This window comes from Neomonachus schauinslandi, chromosome 5, assembly GCF_002201575.2.
Source record: "Neomonachus schauinslandi chromosome 5, ASM220157v2, whole genome shotgun sequence".
Taxonomy (NCBI): domain Eukaryota; kingdom Metazoa; phylum Chordata; class Mammalia; order Carnivora; family Phocidae; genus Neomonachus; species Neomonachus schauinslandi.
The window spans coordinates 10,834,053-10,859,273 of NC_058407.1; the positions used below are offsets into that span (position 1 = coordinate 10,834,053).

At 60.4% G+C, this 25,221-nt stretch overlaps 1 protein-coding gene across 4 annotated transcripts; it reads right to left on the minus strand.

Moving 5' to 3' along the window:
- Nucleotides 1-4,594: 4,594 nt before the first annotated feature.
- Nucleotides 4,595-23,717, minus strand: GGA1 (golgi associated, gamma adaptin ear containing, ARF binding protein 1). 4 transcript variants are annotated; one of them, XM_021687645.1, is made up of 17 exons: nucleotides 23,362-23,717; nucleotides 19,516-19,600; nucleotides 18,037-18,112; nucleotides 17,028-17,126; nucleotides 15,881-16,004; nucleotides 15,357-15,457; nucleotides 14,642-14,722; nucleotides 13,460-13,600; nucleotides 13,295-13,376; nucleotides 12,067-12,174; nucleotides 11,215-11,367; nucleotides 8,357-8,421; nucleotides 7,742-7,908; nucleotides 7,094-7,287; nucleotides 6,084-6,253; nucleotides 5,729-5,839; nucleotides 4,595-5,638 (listed from the first exon to the last, which is right to left on the minus strand). In XM_021687645.1, exons 1-17 carry the CDS (start codon nucleotides 23,402-23,404, stop codon nucleotides 5,528-5,530), a joined length of 1,911 nt encoding a protein of 636 aa, XP_021543320.1. In that variant the 5' UTR covers nucleotides 23,405-23,717; the 3' UTR covers nucleotides 4,595-5,527. The 4 variants fall into 4 exon arrangements, with proteins under 4 accessions (XP_021543320.1, XP_044771748.1, XP_044771747.1 ...); XM_044915813.1 differs by having other exon boundaries at nucleotides 7,094-7,283; nucleotides 7,750-7,908; nucleotides 23,362-23,708; XM_044915812.1 differs by having other exon boundaries at nucleotides 17,977-18,112; nucleotides 23,362-23,708.
- Between the last annotated feature and the right edge of the window lie 1,504 nt (nucleotides 23,718-25,221).

Consider the following 25,221-nt stretch of genomic DNA (forward strand, 5'->3'; position numbering starts at 1 on the left):
ATCAGGGGCCCCAGGGGTGGGGGGAGAGGGAGGGATATCCCTATGGTCCTGCCATGCCCCCTGTCCTTTACTTTCTTGGGGGTTTTAACTCAGTTTGAAGATTACTTGAGCACCTACTGTGTGTGGGTGGGCAGACTGAGTACTTCATGAGGGCAGGATCTTGGCCTCAGACAAGGGATTGGGCACACAGTGAGTGCTCACTGGACGCTCCTCCACTCCCCGGAAGGGAGAGCCAGACAGGCCCAGTGGAGGTGGGAAGGGAACCCTCCAGCTGGGGCTGCTGAGTCAGAGCCTCCCAGCTGGGAGGCCACCTGAGCGTGGAATCCAGTGGATTGAAGGCTCAAGCTGGCATAAGGAGACCCCAGACAAGGTTCCCTAGCCCACCTCCCTCTTCCCAACTGGGAAGGCCCCTGGAGGGGATTCTAGAAAAAGGGCAGGCCTTGAGGAATGCCTTGATGGAAGGAGAAATCAGAGTCCAGTATAGACCTGGCTTCTTAAAAATATGGGGCTGGGGTTTGCAAGGTCTGGGTGCCAGTCCTGGCCTTTCCCCCTTCCTCACTGGCCAGATCCCAGAACATCATGGTGGCTCAAGTTTCCCCCATCTCTGCAATGGGCACAGCCTACTGTGTGCACAACTAGGAAGCCAAAGAGCCCTAAGCCAGCAGCTTGACACCAGGTGCCACTGCCTTGCCGTCTGGGAAATCTCTGGGTTACATGGTGTCCCCACCCTGTTTCAGCCCTGTCTTCAGCCTGGAACACACTGGGCCTGGGCTTGTCCACTTCCCCAGCTGCTCTGAAGGTCCCTGAGGGCAAGGTCTGGCTTCTACCTTTGTCCCCCCCTAGGCTTGCCCAGGCCTGAGCCCCAGCTCAGAGGGGTCAGGATACCTGGGCCATAGCAGCAGCAGCTGGAAACCACCGGGACCATCTCATCAGCCCAGTGGAACTCTGGGCCTCTCACCCAGGCTCCCCTCCAGTCTGACCCAAGAGCTCTTCTCTGTCTGGCCTGGGTGGGGCTGCTGTGCCTCTTGGCTTGGGTGAGGGGTATATTTTAGGGTACATTTAAGCTTGAGCACACTTGGATGCTGAATCATAAAGGGTTGGAAGACCCAAAGGTTGGATCATAGGCTGTTCCTTCGAAGGATGTTGTAATCAGAGACTTTTGGACTCTGAGGTTTTATCAGGGAATGTCGAGATTGCAGTTTTAGAACTGCAGTTGCAGGAGGGGGACTTCAGAGGTCACCGGCCAACACCATCTCCGATCACAGGCCTTTCCACACTGCATTGGGAGGGCTCATTGACTTGGCTGGCTCTCCTCCGCCCGGGCCAAACCCTGCATGGTCTAGCGATGTGCCACGGTCACAGGAGCTCAAGAGACAGGGCTGACTTGAATGCAAGTGAAGGCATTGCATCAATGGACACTTATTTCCAACCCAGAGACAGCCAGAACAGAGCTTGAGTGTGTGTGGCTGAAGCTGGCCAGCTGGGCTCAGCCGCTAACTAGCTGGGTGACCTTGGGCCAGGGAGTTCACCTGAGTCTCAGTGTCCTGGGTAAAATGAGAAGAATGAGGGCAGGTCCCAACAGGTTGCTTTGAGGACTAAATGAGTTCCTACGTAAAATGCTTAGAACAGGCCCTGCTTCTTCTTATCCAGCCTGCACCGTCTGGCGTAAAGACCCTTGCCCCTATTCCTGTCTAGTTGCCCCCTCCATGTGTCCTGCTGCCTTCTTGGGACACTAGCCCGTTTTGTCACCTACTTTAGCACACCCCCCCAGTGAGGTTGGCATCATTATCCCCATTTTACAGGTGAATAGACCAAGGCTCCAGGCACCAGGCCCCTCGCTGGTTAAGTGGTAGAGGCCAGGTTAGAAGGCAGACTTGAGAGGCTCCCAAGCCCCCAGGGGCTCTCCTGCTGTGCCAGCTGGCGCTTCCTGGAGGCTCCAGAATAGCTGCCCCCTCCTTCATCCCCATGGCTGCCTCCGGGGAGCAAACCCACGACAGTCTGGGAAGTGCCAGTGGGTGAAGCTCAAGCAGGATGAGCACAGGGAAGCCAGTGGCTGGCGTGGAGGTGGTGGGAGCAGGGGTCAGCTGTGGGGCCACAGCACTGAGCAAGAATGTCGCACAGTAGACACCTGGACAAGTCGCTGGTTTGTGGTCCTATCAGTGCCTGACTCTAAGTGGAGGCTGCTGTCCAGAGCAGCCAGGCATGCGGTGTGATTTCTGGGGCTCTGAGAACTTGCCTGCCTCCTCAAGCCAGAAGGACTTTCCCAGAAGGAAACCCTGGGAGGGGCCGAGGCCTGAGGACAGCCCCCGAGAGCCCATGCCCTTAACCCTGGCTCCAGAGGACAGTGGCGCACAGAGGGCTCGGGAGACTGGGCGGGGGGGCGGGGTACACACGTGCCACCAGAGGGACACCTCGCGGGACTGCTGGTTGGCCTGGCCCTGACCTGTGCCCTCAAGCACTTCACATGCTCTTCGAGCCACCGAGCCTCCATTTCTCGTGGCCACAGGCAGTTCTGAGGACTGAGGGAGAAGGTGAGAGCAGCAGGCCGCCTCCGGTGTTCTCCGCCTGGGCAGGGACTGGGGGCAGGGCCAGCAGGATGGCAGCGGGGACAGGCTCTTGGGCTGGGTGGCAGCCCCTCCGTTGCTGGCGGCGGCCACAAACAGATGAGCAGTGTGCTGCGGTTGCCAAAAAAGAAACCCAAACGAGCTGCTGCCTCCAGCCTCATGAATAGAAGTGGAAGTGTGGCTTCAGGGTCTGGGAAGTCCCAGGGCTCCTGGGCTGGGGGTGGGAGTCACCCTTTGAGAGACAAGAGAACGCGCCTTCCCTGCTCCAGCCCAAGGGCTCCACAGCCTCTGGGTCTCCTGTGCACCGCTCAGTGCTCCGGACCTCTGAGCGAACTGACATGCATTATTTGGGGAAAGACTCCTCCCCAGAGTGGAGGCTGAGGGTCACCTCCCATCATCACCACCCCAGCCCCAGCCCCTCAGACAGATGCGGGACTCCATGGCGGGCCCCGCAGGTCCACCTCCCTTCCCGCTGTCCAAACGACATGCCGAGCTCCTGGCTCACAGGTTCCATGCCAGCCTCTGAGCTGACCGAGGGGCCCTGCCTCCCATGGGGGCTGCTCAGGGGCACCCGCAGGACAGTAGACGGTTGGCCGGATTGACTAGGAAAAAGGGAAGGTGGGAGGTCGGGAAGGTGACAGAGATATCCCCGTCCCTGTCGAGGCTGGGTCACTCCAAGCCAACACCTTGGGGAACCAGTTCGTTCAAGGACTCTTCAGGCCTCAGAGGGGCCTTACAGCTCCCTGGGTCCCTCCCCACTACCAAAGGCCAGAGAAGGCAGCACCTCGCTCAAAGTCACACAGCGTGCCAGGGACCCCGCCGGGAGCAGACGAAGACTCCCTGCCCGAAGCTGCACACATTTGCACCCCACCCTGAAGCCCTTGCACAGATGCGCAAGATCCTACTCCAGACGGTGCTCCCGGGACTCGGGGGCAGCGGCACTGCGAGCAGGGCCTCATCTCATTTAGAACCTTCCTTCTGCAGACTGTCTTTCAGGGGCATCCCAACTGTCCGCGCAGTCTGGCCCAGTGGGGAAGGGAACAGGAACTGGCCACGTGGCTGGGGGTGCGCGGGGGCCAGGGCATCTGGAAGCCCCACTGCAGGAGGACTGTGTCTGGGATTGGGGGGGTGGGGTCCTGCACTGACGTGAAGCTCTCAAGCGCACATCCAGTGAGACCTGGCAGAGAGAGGCAGCCCTCATTTGCTGGATGGAAAAGAGTGCCCAGGCTGGGGAGTGAGCATGCTGGGCTCTGGGAAGGCGTCCAGCCTGGAAAACACTAGGTTAGGCAGAATGAAACTGGTTTGTTAAATACAGGACTCCCCATCATCTGCTAGGGGGGAGAAATGGCAGGCAGCCTTGCCCATGCTTATCTCAAGGGGAACCCTCGCCTGCAGAGCAGCACGTAGGGCTGGCTCCACACCACCTGGCAATCCCCCGGACGAACTGCTGCCCCTTGCTCGGCTCTGCACTGATTCGTGCTCTCAGCTGAGAGGCTACGCCACTCCCTGGGGACTGGACCGGAGCCTCCCAGGGAAGAGAGAACTCTGGTAACACCAGGGGGTAAGTGAGCCGCAGCTGGGACTGGCAGAGGGCCCAGTGCAGCATCCCTGGGCCTCTCTAGAAACCAACTGCAATTAGCACCCTGCTTCCTGGGAGCAGCCTCTGGGGAAAGGCGAGAAGAGAAGGCGAGGCAGGGCCCTCTAGTGCGGCCCCGCAGTTGTCTTTGGAGGGCTGAGAGCAGCAGGAGGAAGTCGTGAGCAACCAGGGGGCCTCCCACTCAGCGTCTGCAGCAGCTGTGGCTCCTGGCAGGCCTTAGTGGCCACTCACTTCCAGCTGGGACGGCTCTGGGCCCGCCTCAGCCCTGGGCCCTCTGGTGACTCAGCACCACCACAGGCCCCCAAGCAGGGCCTCTTCCGGTGAAAGGCTCAGGGGTGATGGGGAGGGGAACCGTGGCTGGATCTCCAAAGACCCAGCTAGAGAGGCCTGCAGGGCAGCCCCAGGGCCCTCCCGCTCCTGGACCCCCATCTCCCTCCACCTCAGAAGGGCCCGGAGGGCAGCTGGTCCAGGAAAAGGACGTTTTATTTCCATAAATACTCCTGCTCTCACTCACACACTGACCCCACTCGGCCCACAGACAGATGGATGGGCAGAGGTGAGCCGCCCACAGGAGGCCCCGGCAGAGGCCAGGGACTGAAGGAGACGCACTGAGAACTCCAATGCAGGACCTCCCTTGGCCAGGGGCCCTGGAGCCCCCAGCCGGGGCACCCAGGTCTGCCATGACCTCTGGGCCAGCAGTCACAGCCCCCACAGCCCCTCAGGAGGCCTGACGGCAAAGGGGGCAGGCGGGTGGAGTGAAACCCCCACAAGAAGTGGGGGACAGGTGGGGCTCCCCCAACTGGGCCTCCTGAGATGGTGACCACAGGGCCACTGAGAAAGAAAAGCAGAGTCAAACCACACACCAGAGAGTGCAAAGAGCTGGGGGTGCAGGCGTCACCCCCCACCAGTCACCCGGTTCCTATGGAGGAGGCCTGAGCTGGTTCCTGCGCCAGCATGGCCCCCCGAGTTATGGCTGGGCCTTCCCATAAGGCATAAGAGACAGGTGGGGATGACCCCACCCCAGGCTGGGGTCAGGGCTGGGCCTGAGGTCCTGGCCCCTGCCCGACAGCCATGCTTCTCCCCCATGATCCCAAGTCCTTCCAAGGCCACGCAGCTGTTCCCTGCTCCAGGCTCCCCCCTGTGGCGAAGGTCCCCAGCAGTGCAAACCCAGGCCCAGCCTCCCGCTGGGTTCAGCTCCGCAGGGGAGGGGGCAAGGAAGGAGGAGGCCGCAGGGGTGAGGGGAGAAGCACCAGGCCCAGGGGATATCGCCATGGGAACACAGGGTGTCCTAGGCCACCACAGCCTCCCACCCAGGCTAGACGGTGCCCAGTCCTGTTGCCCCTCCTCTGCCCAGCCCCTCCCTGTTCTAGAGGCTCCCCCAGGTCTCGGGTGGCGGGAACTGGTCCACATCCCCCATCTCGTTGTAGGTCTGGTCGCCCATGGTGAAGAGGAGCTTGTAGCGGAGCCGAACCTTCTCCTGGGGCAGACACGGTGAAGGCAAGGTCAGAGGGAGAGAACAGGCCGCCCCCACCCCACGGTGGCGCGCTGTCACAGCCGGGCCCCTCACCTTCTGGGGGTTGGCGAGGAGCAGGACCTGGGTGATGGCTGAGGGGTGGACGATGGGGTTAAACGCCGGCAGCTCTGTGCCTGAGGGCGGCTGCAGCTTCACTTTCATGACCTGCAGGCAGTAGGGCGGGAAGGCCGGCTAGCCCTGGCTTCCTGGCCCCATCCTCTGAGGGACCGGGCCCAGTCCGCCTGTCAGCTCCTCCCCGGGGGGGCCCGGGGGCTCTGGCCTTTGGCTCCTTTCTATCCCCTAATCCCCAGAGGGACCCTGCCTCCTGCCCGCCCCCCCCCCAGCCAGCTGGTTCCCCTCCAGCCCCAAGTTACCCTGCCTCCAAAGGAGGGAGGCATGTGCGCGTCACCTTGGGCACAGCCGACTGGAAAACGATGTTGCGAATGGGCTGGGGGGCGGTGCTCAGCATGGACACCACCACCACCAGCACGTCGGAGCGCCCGGGCAGCGGGTCCCGGGCAAAGTGGAAGAGGACCCGGAAGCCATGCTGGTCATACACCGTCACTGGCAAGATGCTGCCTGGCAGGGGGGGAGGAGAGAGGCCGACGGGTGGTGCCAGGCCTGAGCCCAAGTGCGTCCAACCCGCTCCCCAAACCGGCTCCCATCAGGCACTCGCTGCGCTGCTGGAAGGAGTGGACGAGTCCACAAACTCCGGTCCTCGCCTCGACCCTGGGCAGCAGGGCGGCCGGGGTGCAGACTGGCACCCAGACGGGGCAGGCACACTTCTACTGTGTTGGTGGTGGCAGGACACCCACCCCAGACGGGGTCACAGCTGGGGCTCCCCCAGTACTCCTTGCTGGAATGCTGAAGGCCGAGGGGTGAGCTGGGGTCATGCTCTCACCGTGCGACCCTGGCACAGTCACTCTGCTGTTCAGGGTCCTCCCTGCTGCTAAGAGAGGGGCACCACTACCCACTTCTTGGGGACACTGGGGGTGATGCCCTCAGTCACAGTGAGGTCATGAGATGGACAAGGCCAAGAAGACCTGCCTGTCTTCGTTGGTCTGCTCACGGCCTGGGCCGGGAGTGGCCCCCCTGTTGCTCCTGGGCAGGAGCAGCTCAGGCTTGGACCGACATCTTGATCCTGGTTTGGTTTCACGATCTCTGAGAGACCCCGAACCTCTCTGTCCTGGCCCTGCCTTTCTGGGGAGGGTGCACCCAGTGGCCAGCATAAGAAGTCCTCTTGCCTGCGGAAGCCTGGACTCTGGAGCTCTCTGCCCTCACTCTGGGACAGATGAGAAAGCAGGGTCCCAGGAAGGGCAAGGGCCTCCCTCAGAGCTCCCTCCCGGGTCAGAGCTCCTAACAGGACAGCGAGGGGGTCCCAGCCCAGCCCATACCCGCCAGCACCCCCGGCCCACTCACTGGGTTTGATGGACTCCAGGGGCACAGTGATGCTGGCCAGCGAGAGCTCAGTCGTCGTGGGCTGCTGCAGAGGCCCGGAGGGCTCGGGGGACGCAGCGTGGAGGAGGCCAGTGGCCCCGGAGCTGGGCGAGCTGCAATTACTTTTATTCTGCAGGTCCCGAAGTGTGAGCCGGGGGGTCGGCTGCTGCTTCTCCCTTGTTGGGGGACGTGGCATTGGGGGGTGAATCTTTGGGGGCCGAGAGATCAGGGGCACAGGAAAGGCCAGGCTTCCTGGCTGTCCCTAATGGCCAGCTCAGACGCCTCCCTGTCTCTCCGGCCTTGGTCTCCTCACCTTGGCACAGGGAGCTCTTGATCCCCCGCCCGCCACCCCTGCCCTGTAGGGCATAGCTCTCCTTTCTCTCATAACCTCTGTGCTCCACGGGACAGGCCCTGCACCTGCCTCAGGCCCTGCTGCCTCCCTCCAGCCCAGCACAGAGCTTGGCCCGCGGCGGTCCTCTAGCAGCCGCCACTCACAGGAGCACGTGGGCCCCGGGTCTCTCCCTGTGGGGCCTGGGAGAGCCCAGAAGCTGCTGCCCATGGGGCCGGGTGGGGGAGGGGGTGGGGGTGGGCGCGACTGCCATCCCACGTCAGCCCGGGCACAGCCCTCACCACCGCACTTGTTGGGACTCCGGGGGCAGTGACTGCTGCAGGAGGGTCTTCCCCAGGAGGTCCAGGTCATCCAGACCACTGCTCGCTGGCAGGGACGTCTGCGCAGAGGCCTGGCTGTCCGTGTCAGGGACCCGAGGTGGGGCTGGGGGCTCTGCGCCATCAGAGGACTGTTGGGCATACACAAAGCACACAGATGGGCAGGGCTGTGCTGGGGCAGGCGCGGAGTCACCGTGCGCTGCCCTGAGGCCCCTTCCCCTCCTTCCAAGTGACACCTGGGGAAGCAGCAGCACGGAAGGGGACAACATTCCTGCCGGCCCGCACCCCCCTCGTGGGCCGGCCTGGTCTGGGGTTCTACTCGAGAAACCATCAAATTCCAGGGACCTTAAAGTCACCCCAAGAGAAAAAGAATGGGGAACCCCATCCCAACCCAACGCTGAGACACAGGGAGAGTGCGTGGAGGTGAGGAGAGAATGCCTGCCCTCCCCCACCTGGGGACAGGTGCCTCAGGCCCAGGGCCGCAGCCGCATGGGCCTCCCACCTCACTACCCCCAGCAGGCTGTCTGGCCCAGCCACCCTACCCCTGGGAGGGGTCGGGCTGGTTCCTGGCCCTCCTACCTGGAAGCTGTTCCATCCAGCACCGTCCAAGCTTGGGCCTGGAGGGGGTGTGGGGTCACTCAGGCCTGCAAGGAAGCGAGACAAGAGGTGAAGGAGCCAGATTCCTGAGCGGAAGCATGGGAGCTGGCGGGGGGTAGCTGCGTGCTGGCCTGGGGGTCGCTGGCTCCTGCCCTCCCCCTGCGGCCCCCCAAGAGGCTTAGCTCAAAGGGGAAAACCCACTTTTGGAACCGGCAGCAGAGCAGAAGCAGAAACCAAAGATCCTGAGGCCCATTCCCCACACCCACTCAAGCTTCCTTTCCTGCCACTCCGAAGCCACCTCAACCACTGGACATCAGGACTGCTGTCTTCATAGTCGGCTGGCAGCTGGCTGCCCAGGGGTGGCGGGGAGGGAGGACGGAGTGGGAGACACCAGGTGAGGATCCACGGACAGGGGGCGGCATTCTGCACCCCCCCCACAATGGCCTCTGAGCATCCGGGGGCAGGCGGTGCCCCAGCCTCCAAGCAGCCCCTGGCTGGGCTGCAGTGTCCCCACGTGCACTGCGGCCGGCGGGAGCTGGGGCAGACTCTAAAGGCCCTCTCTGCCCTGGCCCGTGTCCATAGGGCGGGCTGGCTGGGGCCAAGGAGAGTCGGGGGCCCTGTGCATCGCTCTGCCCGTTGGCCTGCCGAGGAGTGGAAGGCAGTAGGTCACCAACCAGTCTGACCTCTGCCCTCCCTGAAGCGCCCTCGAGGCCAACTTCACCACAGGGTTTACCTAGAGAAGACAAGTTATCCCGTTTCTAGCAAATCCTGAAGGAGTAAGCTGCAGCCTGAAGCTCTGATGGGCAAGGGCGAGATGCAGGCAGCTCAGACTGCCGGGTCTCCTCCCCTGGGCACACCGCCCTGAGAGCAGGGACGACACGGGGGTGGCTGCCAAGGTTTCCTACACCCCCCCCCCCCCCCGCCGCGACGTGCCAGGCTCCTCAGACACAGGGCTCACTGAATCCTCAAACAACCATGGAACGCAGGTGTAGGGGTGTCATCCCTCTTTCAGGACCGAGAAAACAAATGTCAAGAGGGGTTAGGGAACCTGCCCCAGGCCACGTGGCCCACAAGGGGCAGCATCTGGGCCTGGAAGGAGCATGGCCTCATTGCTGGAGTTTGAACACAGCCCTGCCACTCGGCTGTGTGACCTCGGGCTGGTGACAACCTCCCTCCGCCTCATCTGTAAAACCGAGCCAACAGCAGCGTCTGTGTGAGGGGACCGTGACAAATTAGCCCATCAGAGGAAGTGCCTGAACACTGCCGGGACACCCTCCTCGCGGACGGGAAGTCCGTGCTGCTGGCCCTGCCCCCACCCTTCACCCTTCCTGCCGCAAAGAACCGTTTAGGACAAGCCCCCGCTGTGGTCCCAAGGCTTCCTCTATCCCCCAAGCTGGCCGGGTGCTGCCCTGGCACTTCTGGTTCCTGTTCCCACATTTTCTTTGCCTTTGAGTAGAAACCAACGGAAGCTGGAGGCTCAGGGCTCTGCTGCAGCAGCTCAGGGACGGGAAGTACCAAGCACACCTTGCTTCTCATGAGGAGGTGGTTTTGCCCCCGCCACTCGCGGCGGGGCCGGGGGCTGGGGCCACACACACCGACTGCCCGGTCAGGCAACTGCCGCCAGGGGCCGGGGACCGGCTCTGCGGGGCCAGAAGAGCCTGGGGGCGCTCTGTCCCTGGCCATCCTTTCCCTCGCTGTAGAACAGGGTCAGGGCTCCCTCGCCCTGAGGCGCCCCTAGCTCCGAATGGAAAGGGGGCAGGTGGGTGGGAAGCAGAAGCAGGCCCACGGACACCCCGTGGTCAGACCCTCTTAGGTAGGGTGCCAGCTGCTGGTCCACTGTCCCCCATCCCTCATGCCCCATTCCAAGTCCTCATGTCCCTCTCCTGGCTGATGAGCTGAGTCAGAGTGTCAGAGAGGCTAGGAGAGAGGCTTCAGGCTCGGAGTGCCTCGTCCTAACCTGCGTGCCCCCCACTTGGGCAAGTCACCCCGCCTTCCTAAGCCTTGCCCCCGCATCTGTAAAGCGGGGACGTTGGTGGCACCCACTCCTGTGGTGGGTGGAGGGCGGTCTGTGATGTGACAGCGTGGCAGCTGTGGTTAGGAAAGCCACCTGCCCGGGACCCCGGCACCCGAATGCTTCTTCTGGTCTGTCAGGTTGGCTTTTTACCTCAGATTTGGCTCAAGAGAACACAGTCTGACTCCTGCCTTCCAAGTCAGTTCCCCAACAAAACCTTCCAGATTCTTTCGACAGAGCTCAAACTCTCTTTCTCTTTAACAACTTGAGGACTGAGACAGAGACCGTCACTATGGTGTCCCGCTTCTGAGCCCTCAGACGCCCCATCTGCTGCCCGAAAGCTGGACTCCTGACAACTGCCCGGCTGGCCGGGCGCCCCTGTGTCTTCCCCGGGCGTGCACCTTGTTCCCCGTGGCTCCCCCGGCCTGTGGTCCAGGACCAGCCTGGGGCACGGGGTGCCTGGAGCTGCCGCCGCCGCGGGGCCTCGACTCCCCCCGCTGCCTCTCTCCTCCTCAACAGGTGGGGAAACCGCGGCCGCTGAGGGCCTGCTCCCCACTCTTGGCTCTAACCTGCTGCAGGGAAGTCCCGCCGGTTTCCCTCAGGTCACTGGAGCCCAGGTGTGGTGGGCTTACCAGAGGTGAGTTTAGAGGCTGGCCAGCCTCAACCCATTGACTGTAAGAGCTTGTACGAACCTCCCTGAGCCCCAGCCTCCTCAGCTGTGAAATGGGCCTAACACCCACCCCATCCTCCAGAGGACTCACAGGAAGCCGGAGGCCTCACCCCCACCTGCAGCCACCCCGCCCTCCTCTGGGCCCGGCCCCCTCCTCACCCAGAGACATGAGCTCGTCATCAAGCAGGGAAACTGAGGTGCTAGGCTGCTCGGGGCTGGCCGGGTCAGCAGGGCAGGTGGGCATGGCTGGGTAGGTGGTGGCCGCAGGAGGGAGATCCAGGCCGGAGAGGTCCAGCAGGGCAGAGGTGCTCCCTGGAGGGGGAAAGGAGAGTCGGGCACTGCCTGGGTGGAGGACAGTCAGGCTCTCGGAGGCCAAGGCGCCTGGTGTGGGGGGCAGCAAGCTGTTCCCCCCCCACAGCCCTCGCTTCCTTCCCCCCACCCTTGGCCACACTGCCTCAGCCCCCCAAATCTGCCACTAGGCCCTCTGTCTAGCCCACGGTGTTCCTTCTGTCCAGAACCTACTTCCTCCTCCTCTCTACTTGGCCAACTGCCTCCCATCCTTCGAGGTCTTGCTTAAACTCTGCTGCTTGTGTAGTGCCCCCCCCCCCCCCCCCCCCCCCACAACAGGGCCTATTCTAACCTCCGTGGGCCCCCATGGCTGTCCCTTCACCCTGATGGAGCCGAGCCTGCAACGTTTGCATGTCAAACCCTCCCTCCCACCTTGTGATAAGTAGACTAAGCCCGGAGGGTGCTATCCAGCCCCGCACAACAGGTGCCAGATTTAGTAAATGAAAGAAAGGCCTTCCTTCTTCTGCCCTCCTTGCCAAACCCTGGCTCCCTCCCCTCCGCCCCAGCCACAGCCCTGGCACACACTTTCCCTGCAGCTGTCTCCCTAGGGGCCTTCCCCGTCTTACAGGGGCAGGGTCACCGTGGCAGTCATAGCCCCCAGCCCGGACTCTGTGCTGCTCCAGCCCGCTAGGCCCTGCCCGGCCCCCTGCGCCACCTGCTCACCAGGGACGGAGCCAGCTGCAGCATCGCCATTGACCTCCTCGCCCCTCACCAGCTGTTTGTACAGGTTGATCACCTGGGTGAGGTTGTCGTTGGCCTGCAGGATCTCGGCTGGAACAGGCAGGAGGGGAGAGACTAGGCTGAAGGAAGGTGGGGGGCTCTGGCGGGGAGAGGAGCACCCTGAGTCCATCCCAACCCTCGTGTGAGGGGGTGGGGCCGGGGGCATCCCAACTGCTCTACTCACTCGGGCCCTCTGTCACCTCCCCTTGTCCCATGTCCCCACCGCCCTGACCACGGTGGCACGTTCTGGCCTCCAGGCCTCCGCACCGGCTCTGCTGTCTGGATGCCCCCCGCATTTCTGTGTGGCTTCCTTCCTGCCTGCCTTCAGGTCTTCACCCTAAGTCCCCTCAGAAGGCCTTCGCTCACTGCACCACCTAGTCCCCTCCCTGATTGCTAGTCTCCGTGTCACTGATGCCCACCTGAGAAACCTAACTGCTCACGGCCTTGGTTTCTTGTCTGTCCCCTCTCCTTAGGCTGCACGCTCTGCTGAGGATGTGGCTTTGGTCGATTTTAAGCACACCATGTCCCCAGGGACTAGAATAGTGCCTGGCACAAACTAGGCCCTTACCAAAGTTATCCCCTCAGGGGCCAGGGCTGAGGGGTCTGGGAAGCAAGTCCCTTGGGCAGGGACCAGGTACTTGGCACGGGGGAGGCCCTCAATGAGTTTCCACTGAGTCAGAGGCTGAGATGGTAGCCGGACTGCTGCCCCGGAGACTGGCTGACACGGTGGCAGAGAATAGGACGAGAACCTGATACATGGCCCTGGCAGGAGTCACAAGGCCCAGCTCTGGAGCTGCTCAGGCCTGTGGGATTTGTCCTTAGTTTCTAGCCCTTACCAGGGAGGCAGTGTCTGGAGAGAGCCCCTGGCCTACCCTGGCTCTGCCACTGTTATGCTCGGTGACCTGGGCCAGTCCCTTCTCTCTGCTTCAGCCTGTTCAGCTCGGGGGCAGGACATGAAACGCCCGAGTAGGGACTTGGCCCTTGGGATCTCCTAACCACACCAGCCCCTGCTCTCTACCTCCTCCTGGATATGCACGAACCCAAAGTCGGTGCTGGGGAAGGGGGCCCCCTGGTGGCAGCTCCTGCCAACTGCAGATACTTACCAAGGGCTGGGAGGGGAGGGGGGAGGGGGAAGGAGGCGGAGAGACAGGACTGACTGCCAGGGGCTCACCTAAGGCCTCATCATTGTCCTCCGTGTCACTGGCCAGTCGGAAGAGCGTCGGCCGCATCCGCTCACAGCGCTGGTACAGCTCCTGGGGGCAGTAGGGTGGGGGGCAGGGGTCAGGCCGGCAGGGGCCAGGAGAGGGTGGGGGCTGGGCAGAGGAGGCAGGCACACCTTCATGAGGTCCTCGCTGCTGCGGGCTGAGGCTCCGCCCTGGCTGTGGCTCATCACCATCTCCGTCAGCAGCTTCACGTTGTTGTTCACCTCCTCGATGGCACTCACCCGCTTTGAGATCTTCTCCATCCGCTTCTGGTCCTAGGGAGGCGGCCGCCCCGGGGGGAGCCCAGGTCACGCCTGCTCTGAGCCAGGCACCGTCCACAGCACTAGCACTCTAGAGTTTCCACTGGCGTGGTGTGACCCTGCTACACGGGGCTCGTGCCCAGGACAGGGCATTCTAGTTCAAAAAGCCCTCTGCCAACCCCGTGCTCACTTCCTCTCCTCTTGCTGACGGTCCCTGGTCCCAGGCCTCTGCACGAGCCTGTCAGAACCTGCGGGGCCCTCACACACAACCTCCAGGATGGCTCAGGAAGCTGGGCCAGGTGCTTCTGGAGGACGAGGGCCACAGACCTACACCTGTGGTTCTACATGACCCTTGCCCTCTTGCGTTTGTCCCTTGAAAGGAGGTGCCTTGAGAGTGAAAGGGGGCCTTCGTGGTCACCCAGTACAACAGAACTAGGACAGCGACCCTCCCATCCCACGCCCACTGTGCTTACTATGCGTGTTCCTCCCTCACGGGACAGAAGGTGGGCTTGTGCTGTGCCATCTGACAGTCACCCTCCTTGAGAGGGGCCACCCGGCCTTCCTCTGCACTGTCAGGGCACAGAGCTTGCCCTTGGAAGACAACCTGGGACTCCTGCCCTGCAGGTCTCCAGGAGACTGTAAGCTCTGATGGCCTGCCCTCACCGATACAAAAAGTTTCAGTGCACCCAAGCCATACGTATCCTTGCTTAGAAGTTAAACACGTATGCTTCTCTCTCTCATGATAAACATACCTACAGAAATACCCTAAACATAGCGAGGCGTCATTTATTTCTACCTCTCGTGGAAGAGGTCGTCAGCCTCACAGAAGTCCAACTATAGCAGGTTAGCTCGGCTGCTGGGAAAGTCTTCCCTCCACATGGGTCCTGGCTCTGCCCACTAAGGTCCCCCAGCCAGTCAGCTCTTTCTTGGCCGTGACAGCCCTTTTCTTGGCCACTGCAGGGCTCCTCGTACGCGCACACACCACCCCCCCACCTGGGGTGGCCCAGCTCAAATCCCCTCTCTGCCTCCTCCCCGAGCCGTGGGCTTGGCAGTCACCTCCTGCACCATCTCCTTGATGAGTTTGTTGGCTGCTCGGAGGTCCTCGGGGTGGGAGCTCTTCAGCAAGCGGGCCAGCATCTGCAGGGACAGAGGGGCAGGACTCTTGACACCGGTACTGGGTCTGGGGTCATATCCTGGCTCCCCATTTCCTTGCTGTAGGATGTGGGGTACTTATTAAGCTGTCCGTGAAATGGTGAGCACCTACCGACACCTAATGGTGGGGGGGGGGGGCACTGAAACACGGCACGTGAATGCTCCCCAAAGAAGTCTTTGATACACGGTACAAAATGTTATGTTACTATCGCCAGAGAATCGTTCTGGAAGGATGTACCAGGAACTCAACAGTGCTTTCCCTCTGGGGCCGGGACTAGGGAGACACTTACTTTTTATCTCTCCTCCTCTATAGTGTTTAATCTCTTGCCCACGAGCACATCTCCTTCTTTAACACAAAGTTAATACAATTACCATCAGAAGGATCAAAGACAAAAATACGCAAACTCCCGGGACACACACATGCTCTCGTGTCTACTACAGGCAGGGGCTCTGGATGGGACTGCTCAGCACGGAGAAGTGCTTGATAAACTTTCCTGTCACCCACTTGTGCCCGCATGAGCCTCTGCTTCAGGGCAGGGCAGCCAGGGCCTGGAATTCAGACCAAGTGGGCCCTGAAGGTCCTCATGTACCCCCCTCCTACCCGTCCCTGGAGCCTCACCTTGGATTTCTCCTCGTCTTCAAAGATCACATTCTTGGGTCGTGGAGGAGGAAGAGGAAAGGTAGCATCATCTGGAAGCTTGGGGTCGGACTTCACAATCCCTGGAGCAGACGGTGGTGGGAAGGCTGTCAACAGGGCCTAGGGCCAGGAGGTGGGATGGGAAAGGGAGGGCAGGCGAGGGTAGGATGGAGGGTGGAGGACAGTCTTTCTCCAGCATGCTGGCTCTGACTCTGGTGGGCCAGGGCTGGTTCCTGAACTACAACGTCGAATTGCGTGGAGGAGTTTAGGCACCCATATTTTGAGGCCACTCTGTGGGGGCCACTCCCTGAGAAGTTTGACCCAAACTCACTTTCTTTCCACCCAACCTAGTTTCAGAGCCATAAAAAGGCCCCATTAGCTATAGGTTCTTAAAAAGTTAAAGGGCAGCCCCATGATCTCACTGCCAGAAGCCGCCCCTGAAGCTGCTAGAAGCCCCCACTCGGGGGGAGGAGGCGCTGCTCACACCCCACCCTCTAGCGCCTCACCCTGCTTCTTCAGCATCTGGTAGGCCTCTGCAATTTTCACCTCCTCGGGCAGGCCAACCGTCCAGCTGTAGAGGAGCTCCAAGATCTTGTTCTTCACCTTCTCCGATGTCCGTGAGCCCAGGTACTTGAGACCGAGGGGAGAGCAGGCCGTTGCCATCGTCCGGCCCCGCTCGCTGCAGCCCCAACCCCTGCCCCAAGCTGGCTGCCTCCCCAGGACTCCCCTGGAAACCTCAGCCTGCAGAGCGGTCTGGTCCCGGCTCTGCTGCCCCACCTGTTAAGCGGGATGACAGCAGCGGCATCATGGCGAGGACGAAGAGCTGACACAGGGAAGGCGCGGAGCCCAGCGCCTGCTCAGGGCCAGCTCATCTATGGCTTAACTCGGCGACCTCGGGAAGGAGGAGCCTCCTGGCTTGGGGCTGGCCAGGGCAGGGGTGGGCGTGGCACTGCTCGCCCGGGTCCCACTCACAGTCTCTTAGCAGCAAACTAGGCCGAGGGAACTGGCTCTCACACCAGTCGCCTCCCAGGAAGAGAATGGGGGGCCGGGGGGGACATTCAGCTGCTCTGGTTAAGAGAGCGGAGTATGAGCAAAGGAGGGGTGGGCTCTCATCCAAGGGGCCTCAAACAGCTGCATGCCCTATGGGGGGACTCCCCCAGGCCAATGCTGGGGCTTCGCCCATCAGCAGGCTCCGCCACTCAGATTTGGGGCCTCAGCATCCAAGGCCTCAAGGAGGCCACTCTTGTGAGGTGGGGACAGGGAGACCCTCCACTAGAGCCCCGGGTGGGGCGCTGCAGCCAGGTCCTCGGGGAGAGAGCAGAGCCAGGGCGGCCGTGCTGGGTGCATGCCCTGTGGTCACTCCTCACTAAGCCTGAGCAGCCCCGTCCGTGGGCAGCTGCAGAGCCGCCAGCCACTGGGTGGCCTGGAAGCCCCCCTCCCGGACCCCCGCTGCCCCGGACTCTGCTGTTAAGGACTGTGAGAAAGGCTCTGTGTTTGTGCCAGTCAGACTTCTAACGGGGGGCTGAGCAGTAGACGCAGGAACCCCAGTGCGAGCTCTCGGGATGACAGCGGTCAGGCACCTCCCACAGGGGGTCGTCCTTCCCCAACCCCCCAGTGACAGCGCAGGCCTGAGCTGGGGCTGGGAGCACCCACCTTGGGAGACACGACCTTGATGAGCTCGTTGAGAAAGCGGAATTTGCCCACCTCGTCATGGAACCTTTTGCCGCAGCTCTTCATGCATGTTTCCAGCACCTGGGGGGGGACCCCAGGGAGAGGGGTCAGAGGAGACAGCCTCCCACCACACCTTGGCCAGGGCCCGGAAGCCCAGGGATGGGCATTCAGAGGGTGGGGGAACGACTCCTGAGGACAAGAGGATTCTGAGGGTCAGAGTCCCCTGAGCCTGATCACCACCCCGGGAGCCCCTCCCCAGCCTGGCCGCCTTTGAGCACCACAAAATCCTATGATTTTTCTTTGATGGTTTTTTAAACTTCAACAGGTACCATCTACCTTGCCTTATCCTATACGTCTGTGAACTCATAGAACTGGCATGTATTTGAGAAAACCCCATCCCATCAAAACAAATACATAACTATGAAAAGAAGAACTGTTTACCACCCGAGGTCAGCCTTGTTCTGTAGTGGGTTGCTATGTGGCCCGTGCCTGGGGGCCACAGACAGTGCACCCCCTAGTATTCTGCTGACACAGCTGGCCTGAGCCCGGCGTCAGCGCTCGAACCCCCATGGGAAGGACGGCACCGTCCTGGGTCTGGAGACCACTGATGGGCTGAGCGGGCTCCACACTGCTCCTGGGAACTTTATAAACATGCAGATTCCTGGGAGCAGATACTGAAGGAGCTCGGGTTCAGTGGAGCCCTCATTCAGTATGTGCCCGGCCTCCTGGAGATCTGACATGTGGCTGCAGCAGGGAACCCCTGGGCCAGATGGTCCTAGGGGGCTTCCTCCCCACAAGAGGCCTAACTGTGCAGGGGCTGGGGCAGGAGGCCATGGGCCCCCAGGGCTGGCCCAGACTCCCGATCTAGGCCATTCTGGCCCCACTCCTTTGGCCTCTAAAGAAGAGCCTGATGGGACCCCCCCAAAAAAACCTCCGTCTTGTGCCATCCACATGGTCGGGGGACAGACGGCACGTTCTCTCCGCTTCTCACCGTCAGGGCTTGGATCGCCTCCCACTCCTGTGGTGACTGGATCTTGTGAGCCAACAGCCGGGTGGCAAGTGGAGGCCTAGGTGAGAGGAATGGCACAGATCCCAAACAGCTGGAGCCTGAGGCACCCCAGGGGAGGACTGCCACACCACCCTGCTGGGACCGCAGCCCTTGGTTGCTTCAGTGGGGCAGATGCAAAGGCCCAGCTCCTTTTCTGATTCGATAGGGCCAGAGACTGAGGCCCGACAGGGCAGGGCCAGGCAAGGACTCGGAGCTGGGGACCTTCAAAAGGCATGAGCTCAGCCCCTCAGCCAGCTTTGCCGAGAACTGTGAGCTGGAGAGGGGACCACGGCCTTCAAGGGCCCGGTCTGGGAGTACACCATGACAATGGACCATGAAGGACAGGCAGACAGAGCTCCCTGGGAATTTGAGGGCGCCCAGGACATTTTGCTTGGAGAAAGCAAAGCAGCTTCACAGTAGAGGTGGTGAGCCCGTCTACTAGATCATAAAAGACCCCGTCACCAGTGACCATGACACTGAACATGGACTGAGCGCTTAGAATGGACGAGGCTCCTCATGTGCCTTTTCCTGCCCAGCCTTCAGGGGGGCCCTCCAGAGTCGACAGTACTCTTGCCCCCACTTTACAAAGGAAATGGATGTTTGCCCAGCTGACTCAGCTGACAGAGGGACGGGACTCGCACCCCAGCAGCTGGACTCCGGGTTGCGCACATCACACTGTATGCACGGCCTCCCAAAGCAGAGCACCTGCAGAAGCCCCCTGGCTGTGCTCCCCAAACCTGAGCACCACCTGGGGAGCCTGCTAGCAAAGCCACCCCATGCTCCTTGCCACTCTAGTCCCTGCCTGCACCTAGGCCCCCCAAATGTGCATTTTTGACAAGCACTAATTCCAATGCAGGTGGTTCTCGCTCTTCTTTCAGCAAAGGGCCTGCTGGCCTCCTCCCAGCTGGGGAGCATGTCCCAACAAAGCACTGGCTGGGGCTCAGGCGGGCCTGGGCTTAATCAAGCCCAGGACTACCATTTTCTTTGTGGGGAACCCCTGAGTCCCCTGGGCCTCAGCCTCTTCACCTGTAAAATGGGTTCAGTGAGGCCCAGTTTACAGGGTGGCACACAGACAGTGCACCCCCTAGTATTCTGCTGACACAGCTTTGAAAGCTCTGGCCTGAGCCCGGCGTCAGCACTCGAACCCCCATGGGAAGGACGGCACCGTCCTGGGTCTGGAGACCACTGATGGGCTGAGCGGGCTCCACACTGCTCCTGGGAACTTTATAAACATGCAGATTCCTGGGAGCAGATACTGAAGGAGTGATGGTAGTGGTGCCATCGTTAGTTTGTGAGCACAATTAGAATGAAAACGGAGTCTCAACCCACTCATGTCTCCACCTGAGGCCAGGGTCTGGCGTGGGCATGGCAGGTGCACAGTGGATTCTGTTGAGTACGTGAGCAAAGGAGGAGGCCACCTACCCCTCAAAGTCCTCGTTGAGCTGTTCGCAGAAGCCGTTGATGCTGGCCCAATTCAGCTCCTTGTTCAGGGGATTTGTGGCTCTGTCTGCAGGAGGAGAGAGGGCCAGCATGGTCTGGTGAAAGGGGTCCCTGCCTCTCCCACTCCCTACTCTAGCAGCAGGGTTGATCAGTAGGGGATAAGGGGTAGGACTGAGCATACAAAAAGACTCCCCTTGACTTCCTGCCCCGATAGCTTCAAGACCTGAGTGATGATCTTTCAGCTGCATCAACGGACAGATGAGCTCCTGGACACTGTCTCCATTGCAGCCTCTCCCTGGATAGCCCTACTTGTAGTGATGGTGCTCAGGGGCTGTTCCCCCACTCCCTCGGGCTCCCATCTCTGCAGCTGCAAGCCTGTCTGCCTGCCTGACTGTACCTCCTCTGATTCTGCTTCTGAAAGTGTCCTCACAGTTCTCGTTTCAAAAGAAACCTCCGTTTCTTTTGTTTCTTACACACTCAGATCCAGAGGTAAGAAAAAAAAAAAGCCATAATTCTGCTCTTAAGGAGCCGTGTGGCTGGGAAGTGGGCCAAGGGAAGCTAGGTTCTCAATACAACGTGACAAAGGGAGGCGAAGGAGCCATGAGCAGGGGACTCAGCTGGGCCTGGGGCCAGGGAGGCTGCCCGGAAGAGGCAACACTCAAGCAGGAGTTAACCAGGCTGGGGATGGCATGAGGGCCGTGAATGAGGAGGAGCGATGTGGATCATTGAGCACAGGGCAGAGCATGAAGGACCTTAGTGAGGAATGAGGCTCAGGTATCACCTCCTCCACGAAGTCTTCCCTAACCCTGGCTCCTGCCCAGGGTGGCACTGCTGGATCAGCTCTCTCCTGCGTGGCCCCAGCTCTGACCTTCATCAGAGGGCCCAAGCCTGCTGTTGCACTGCATCCCAGCCTCTTGGGCACACACCGATTTCCCCTTGGCAAACAAATGAATGAAGGAGGGCTCAGCTGTGGGCAGGTGGGCATAGGTTCTGGGGGAGTCTGAATCCAGGAATGGGTAGTGGCCAGGAAAGGGCCAGGAAAGTGGCCAGGTCTACAGGAGGGGGTGATAAACCAGGCCCGATGGTCACCTCCCTGACACCCAACGCTGGTTAAAAAATACTCAAGTAGCTCACGAAACTTCCCTGAACCTCTGTTTCCCCATTTGTAGAGTTGGAGTGAAATGTGGACTGATTTAGATGACAAAACACTTGACACAAGGCGGGGCCATGGCGACAACCAGAGCTGGATTTTCACCACCTTCCCAGAAGTCTCTCTAAGTTTCACTCTATTCTGGCCTGTTCTGCCCAAGCCTGACATTGGGCAGGGGGTGTGGAGGGAACATATCCCAGCAGGTGGGACAAAGAAGGATCTATGGACAGGAGGAGGCAAGGACCCAACACGTGGTGCCTGCCCACTTGGGTTCTATGCTGTGGTGGAAGGCCCAGAGCTCTGGGATCACAATGCCTGGCAGCCATTTATTCCATTCATATTTATCCAATAAATATTCTGAGTGCTAGGGCCACAGAGGGAACAAGACAAAATCCCTGCCCTCCCGGAGCTCACAGCTCAGCAAGAGAAACACCGACTACTCAGATAAACAAACAGAACACTGTATGCTGTTGTGAAGTGCCATAAAGAAAATTAAAGCAAGGAGAACGTACAGAAAGTGTTTTGATGGGGGGGCGGTGCTGCTGCTCTCTCTGGGAGAGCTCTCAGAGGAGGTGCAGCTGAGCAGAGATCTGAATGAAGCATTTTCTCTCTGGGTACAAATCTCTGTTCCAGGAGCCCTGCAGAGCTCTCTAGTCCCTCAGGGAAAGGAAGCCCCTGCTGACCGCCCAGGGACCTAGGAATAGCTGCCATCCCCCCCAACCAAGGGAAAGTGTGGCCATCTACTCTGCCTTCTAGTCCCCCAATGTGGCCAGAGGCTGAGGAACACCAGTCTGGGGTTAGAAAGATAGAATGGGGCTGGGTCTTGCCCTCTCAATGACATCTGGCTGGGGGACCCTAAAACGGGAAGTCCCTTACAAGTATCAGACACATGAGTCTGAGTGAGGACAGAGAAGCTAGTTCTAGAAACTGCTCCTGAGTCAGAAGCCAGTGAGGAAGAAGCAGTGGCATCACGAGACATCAGCTTTCTCCCCTGCATCTGGCTCAGAGTGAGAGCCACTGGCTCCAAGGAGGGCTGACTAACCTCTCTGGCCTGGGCCCCCAACCCCCAGGCCTCTTACCTCTACCTGGGGGGAGCCCGTTCCCTGGCAGGAAGCAAGGGAGAACACCCAGGGAAGGCAAGAGGGAAGTCTTTCACAATAGGGCATGACTTTACCCTGTCACTCCACAGTGGTGACAACAGCATTTACCTACCAGAAGCTACTCTTTACCTCCAAACCACTGCCAAGGGAAGAGCGTATAATTTCAGTAAGGCACAAAGGGGAAGAAAAAGAGAAAACAATTGTAGCCTCAGTCTATTAGAGTCCAGCTTACTGCCAAACCCAGGTGTCCTGACTCCTGTTTCTCAGATCAGACTCTGGACTCTCAGAAAATCCCCACCACTGCTAAACCTGTGAGTGTTTTGTATCACCTTCAGCTCAAGTCCCGAAGTTTGTCAGCTCTGTCAGCCAGGGCCCTGCCCATCCTCCCAAGCTGCTGCTGGGACCTGGACACTTGTGGCGTTCTGGAACAGTCTCAATGGCCACCTAGTGCTTCCTTTCCATGCTCTTCCCCTCCCCTGGCTAGACTGACTCTGAAACATGCCTGGAAATGCTGTGGCTCTGGGACCAACCTCAGGGTTCAATTCTGCTCAAGACTGGCTCAAAAAGGGCTGGCCATGACCGAAAATCCCCCTGCACAGCTCCCTGGTGTGCCAGGGGCCAAGGAGCTGAGCTGAAGGTAGACCAAGGGCTCCCTGAGGCCCTGGCACCGACGTGGACCAAGGGGAGAAGAGACTTGGAAGGGAGCTGTCATTAGCCCAGGGAGTGTCCAGTGTGGGGATTGTGAGAGTCAAGGATCTCCCCATCAGCAGTATGGGATAGGGAGGTCAGGTGGAGGGTGTGGGGACTCAGAAGCCTGAGCAGTAGGAACCGGTGCCTGGGGACACACAGAGAAAGGGGTTCAGGGGCCTTTGGAGGAAGGTCACCAAGGGCTGGGAAAGGAGTCTCTGGTGGAGGTACAGAATCTGAGAGGCTGAGCTGAGGGTAGTGATAGAGAACTTGACATTACTTCTGGAGTCTCAGATGGGACCCTCCCAAGCCGGTAGGGTTTGAGGGTTTCTCACTGTGTGGCTTGGAGGATCTGACGGGCCAGTGAGTCCTCCCTTCCTGGGCGAGAAAACAAGCAAATCTGAGAAGAGCTGCAGCTCAAGGAACGTATAGGAGGGAATCACTCCATGCAGGGCCAGAGAGTGGAGGATTTGGGGCCCACGGAGAGTAGGGTCCCTCCCTCTGGGGTCTGAGATGCAGCCCTAGGGCCGCCGGCTTGCCCCCTCCCGGGCCTAAGGGAATGACTTGGGGGGGGTCCGCTCCTCAGTGGAGAAGTCTGGGCCTCAGGGGCTTCGAGACTACTGTCTCCGTCCTGGGGGTTCTGGGCGCAGCTCACTCCTCCCCCAAGGATCGGATGGGCGGGCGGTGCCCGCTGCCACCGCGGGTCCGCGCTGCTGGTGGGCTCTTCCTTCACCCCAGGGTCGGAGGGACCGGCTCGGGGCGCCGCCTCTCCTGGGCCGGAGGCGGAGCGTGGGGAGGGGGCGCCGCGCACCCCGCCCCCGCCGAGAAGGGGCCCGCCTCGTGCCCCCGGTTCCGGTTCCGGTCCGGCCCGCGCCCCTCCCGGACACTCACTGATTCGCGCCTCCAGAGTCTCCGGCTCCATCGCGGGCTCCATCCGCCACGGGCCCCCAGCCTCGGCACCGCCCCCCGCCCCCCGCTGCTCTCGCGGGACCTCCTCGGCACCGCCCTCCGCCGATTAAAGGGGCAACGTCCGCCCCGACGCGCGGGAGAGGCGCAAAGGAGCGCTCGGCACCATAGAGACGAGAACGAGCTCGCCTAGAGCGTCACCTGCTCTCCCAACTCTTCCCCGCCAGGTGGTGTCTCCGTCGCGGGCGGGACCCGGCGCCTGCCTTCTTGTCCACGGCGTTCAGGCAGGAGAGGAAGCGGAGGGACTGGGGGCCGGGAGCTGCACCATGGAAACCCCACGGGACGCTGTAACTCGTGCGTCACGAAGATGCCCGTGACCGCTTCCGGAAGAACGCTCCGCAGCCATGTTTCTGAGGGGCTCTGAGGTCACTTCCTGAACCCTGAGGCGGTACTTCCGCTTAGATGAGAAAGTGGGAGGGTCCCTTAAAAGGGCAATGACGTACGTTGGCCGCGGCGAAAATGACAAGTCAAAGTTTGTTGAGGGCTTACAGTGTTCAGTTGTTCTAAGCACTTTTTATGCATGAATGCATTCACTCCCTACAACAAACCCATGAGCCAGATAGTTTGTCTGAGGTCACACAAGGGGCAGAGCCTAAACTCTGTGCTTTCTCTGCGTTCGTTCTGCGATCTTTTAATAAACTCTGCGTTTGCTTTGCTCTGTGATGGGCGCTGGAGGAGAACTGGAGGAGGAAGGCAAGGACGGATGTTTATTACAATGTGGTAGGGGAAGCCTATGGGGGTAGTGGCAACTCAGGAGGATGCCCCGACTCCAAACTGGAGTTGAGGGGTAAGGGGGATGAGGGAGGGGCTCTTGTCAGGGGAGGTTTCACAGAGGTGACATTTAGCTGAAAGACAGACGGATTTCTCCGGGTAAGCCTGGTGCGAAAAGATATTTCCGGTGGAGGGAACCAAACGTTTCAGGGCTCACAGGGTAGAAAGAGTATGATGCATTTAGAGAATTGAAAGCATATCAATAGGGCCCAAGAGGATGTTGGCCTGGAATTAGGCCAGGGCAAGATCATGCAGGTCTGTGTTTAGCTTTTTTTCTGTAAGCTATGATGGTGTCGTTAATTAGAGTTTCATGGGTGGCGACAAAGTCAGGCTTTTGTTTTAGAGCGGTCCAGGCGGCAATGGGGAGACGGTACTGGTGGGGGCTAGTCTGAAATCGGGGAGGGCAGAAGGGATAGACTTCCTAGCCAAGGTGTCTTTTCTCCTGCTGTTTCTCCCTCCACCAAAGGTCTCCCTCCTCCGGCTTTCCCACCGGCGGGCCCCGGGATCGCCAGGTGACGTCACGCCCAAGGGGAGTCGGTCCCCGGCTCACCTGAGTCCGTTGCAGTCTATCGCCCCCTGGCGGCCCTCCGGAGAACCAGCCATAGCGCCCTCTGGAGCCACCCAGGCCCAGGGAGGGTTAAAGCCGCAAAGACTACGAAATCTGGTGAAGCCGGTTCGGCTTGGTGAGCGCCTTGGTGAACGACCTCGAGTCACCTTGCAGAACCGCAGTGACCTCATCTGGGAGATGAAGGGGTTGTGCTGGGTCAGTTTTTCCCCTAAACTCACCATTCAGCCGACTGAGATGCTTTTCTAAAATTCTTCCCCGCAGGCCATTAAAATTATGCAGGAAAGTGATATGTATGTTTATTGCATTCCTCAATAAAAGCCGTAACGTAATGTGTACTTAGACCTCTTTCTGTTTCTTTTATTACTGAAATGATTTATCCCAGAAATAAAAGGCAACCATATTTACCGCACTGATTTAGGGGCTGTCAGGAATCACTTTTTAAAGAT

Coding starts and splice junctions, on each gene's coding strand:
- GGA1 (XM_044915812.1), bottom strand. CDS start 23,404: ATGGAGCCCGCGATGGAGCCGGAGACTCTGGAGGCGCGAATCA. Junction 17,127..17,976: donor GTGGATGGCACAAGACGGAG/GTTTTTTTGGGG, acceptor GTCCCCCCCCAG/GTGCTGGAAACATGCATGAA. Junction 8,422..11,214: donor TGACGAGCTCATGTCTCTGG/GTGAGGAGGGGG, acceptor GCTTCCTTGCAG/GCCTGAGTGACCCCACACCC.